The sequence below is a fragment of the Charadrius vociferus genome, unplaced genomic scaffold (genome assembly GCF_000708025.1).
Source record: "Charadrius vociferus isolate BGI_N301 unplaced genomic scaffold, ASM70802v2 scaffold730, whole genome shotgun sequence".
Taxonomy (NCBI): domain Eukaryota; kingdom Metazoa; phylum Chordata; class Aves; order Charadriiformes; family Charadriidae; genus Charadrius; species Charadrius vociferus.
Window position 1 is genome coordinate 55205 of NW_009646225.1, and position 453 is coordinate 55657.

Genomic DNA, 453 nt, shown 5'->3' on the forward strand with positions numbered 1-453 from the left:
GGACTCGGTGCTGGAGCTGGCAGAGCAGGACCCTGAGGCCGAGGAGGGCACAGTGGCGCCGGCGGAGAGCGCCCGGGAGGGCCCTGGGGAGGAGGGCACAGAGAGTGCGCCGCAGGCAGTGCTGAGCCAGGTGTGGCTGAGCTACTCTCGCAGCTTGTCCTACCTGAGCAGCGACGACACCGAGAGCGAGGATGAGGAGATCTGGGAGGAGCTGCAGAACCTGCGCCAGAAGTGAGCAGCCCCACAGCACAGGGGGAAGAAGGGCGGTGGGCTGCACTCGGGAGGCAGTGCAGGGGCTGCAGGAGGGGACAGACCTTCCCACCCACCCCAGGCGGGAGGACGATGACCCCTCCCCAGAGCCCTGGCTTGGCCGAGCGCGGCGCATGGCTTGGCTGCAGCCCCCATCTCCTCCCCAGGCACCTGGCCGAGGTGCAGCTGCTGCAGAGCACCCAG

General features: G+C 69.5%; 1 protein-coding gene across 1 annotated transcript in view; it reads left to right on the top strand.

Annotated features, from left to right (window-relative positions):
* The window catches only part of WNK4 (WNK lysine deficient protein kinase 4), a 13457-nt gene extending 13222 nt beyond the window's left edge, over positions 1-235 (top strand). The window contains 1 exon segment of the mRNA XM_009895454.1: positions 24-235. Within this exon segment, the coding sequence (XP_009893756.1) occupies positions 24-235 (212 nt within the window).
* The last annotated feature ends 218 nt before the right edge of the window (positions 236-453 follow it).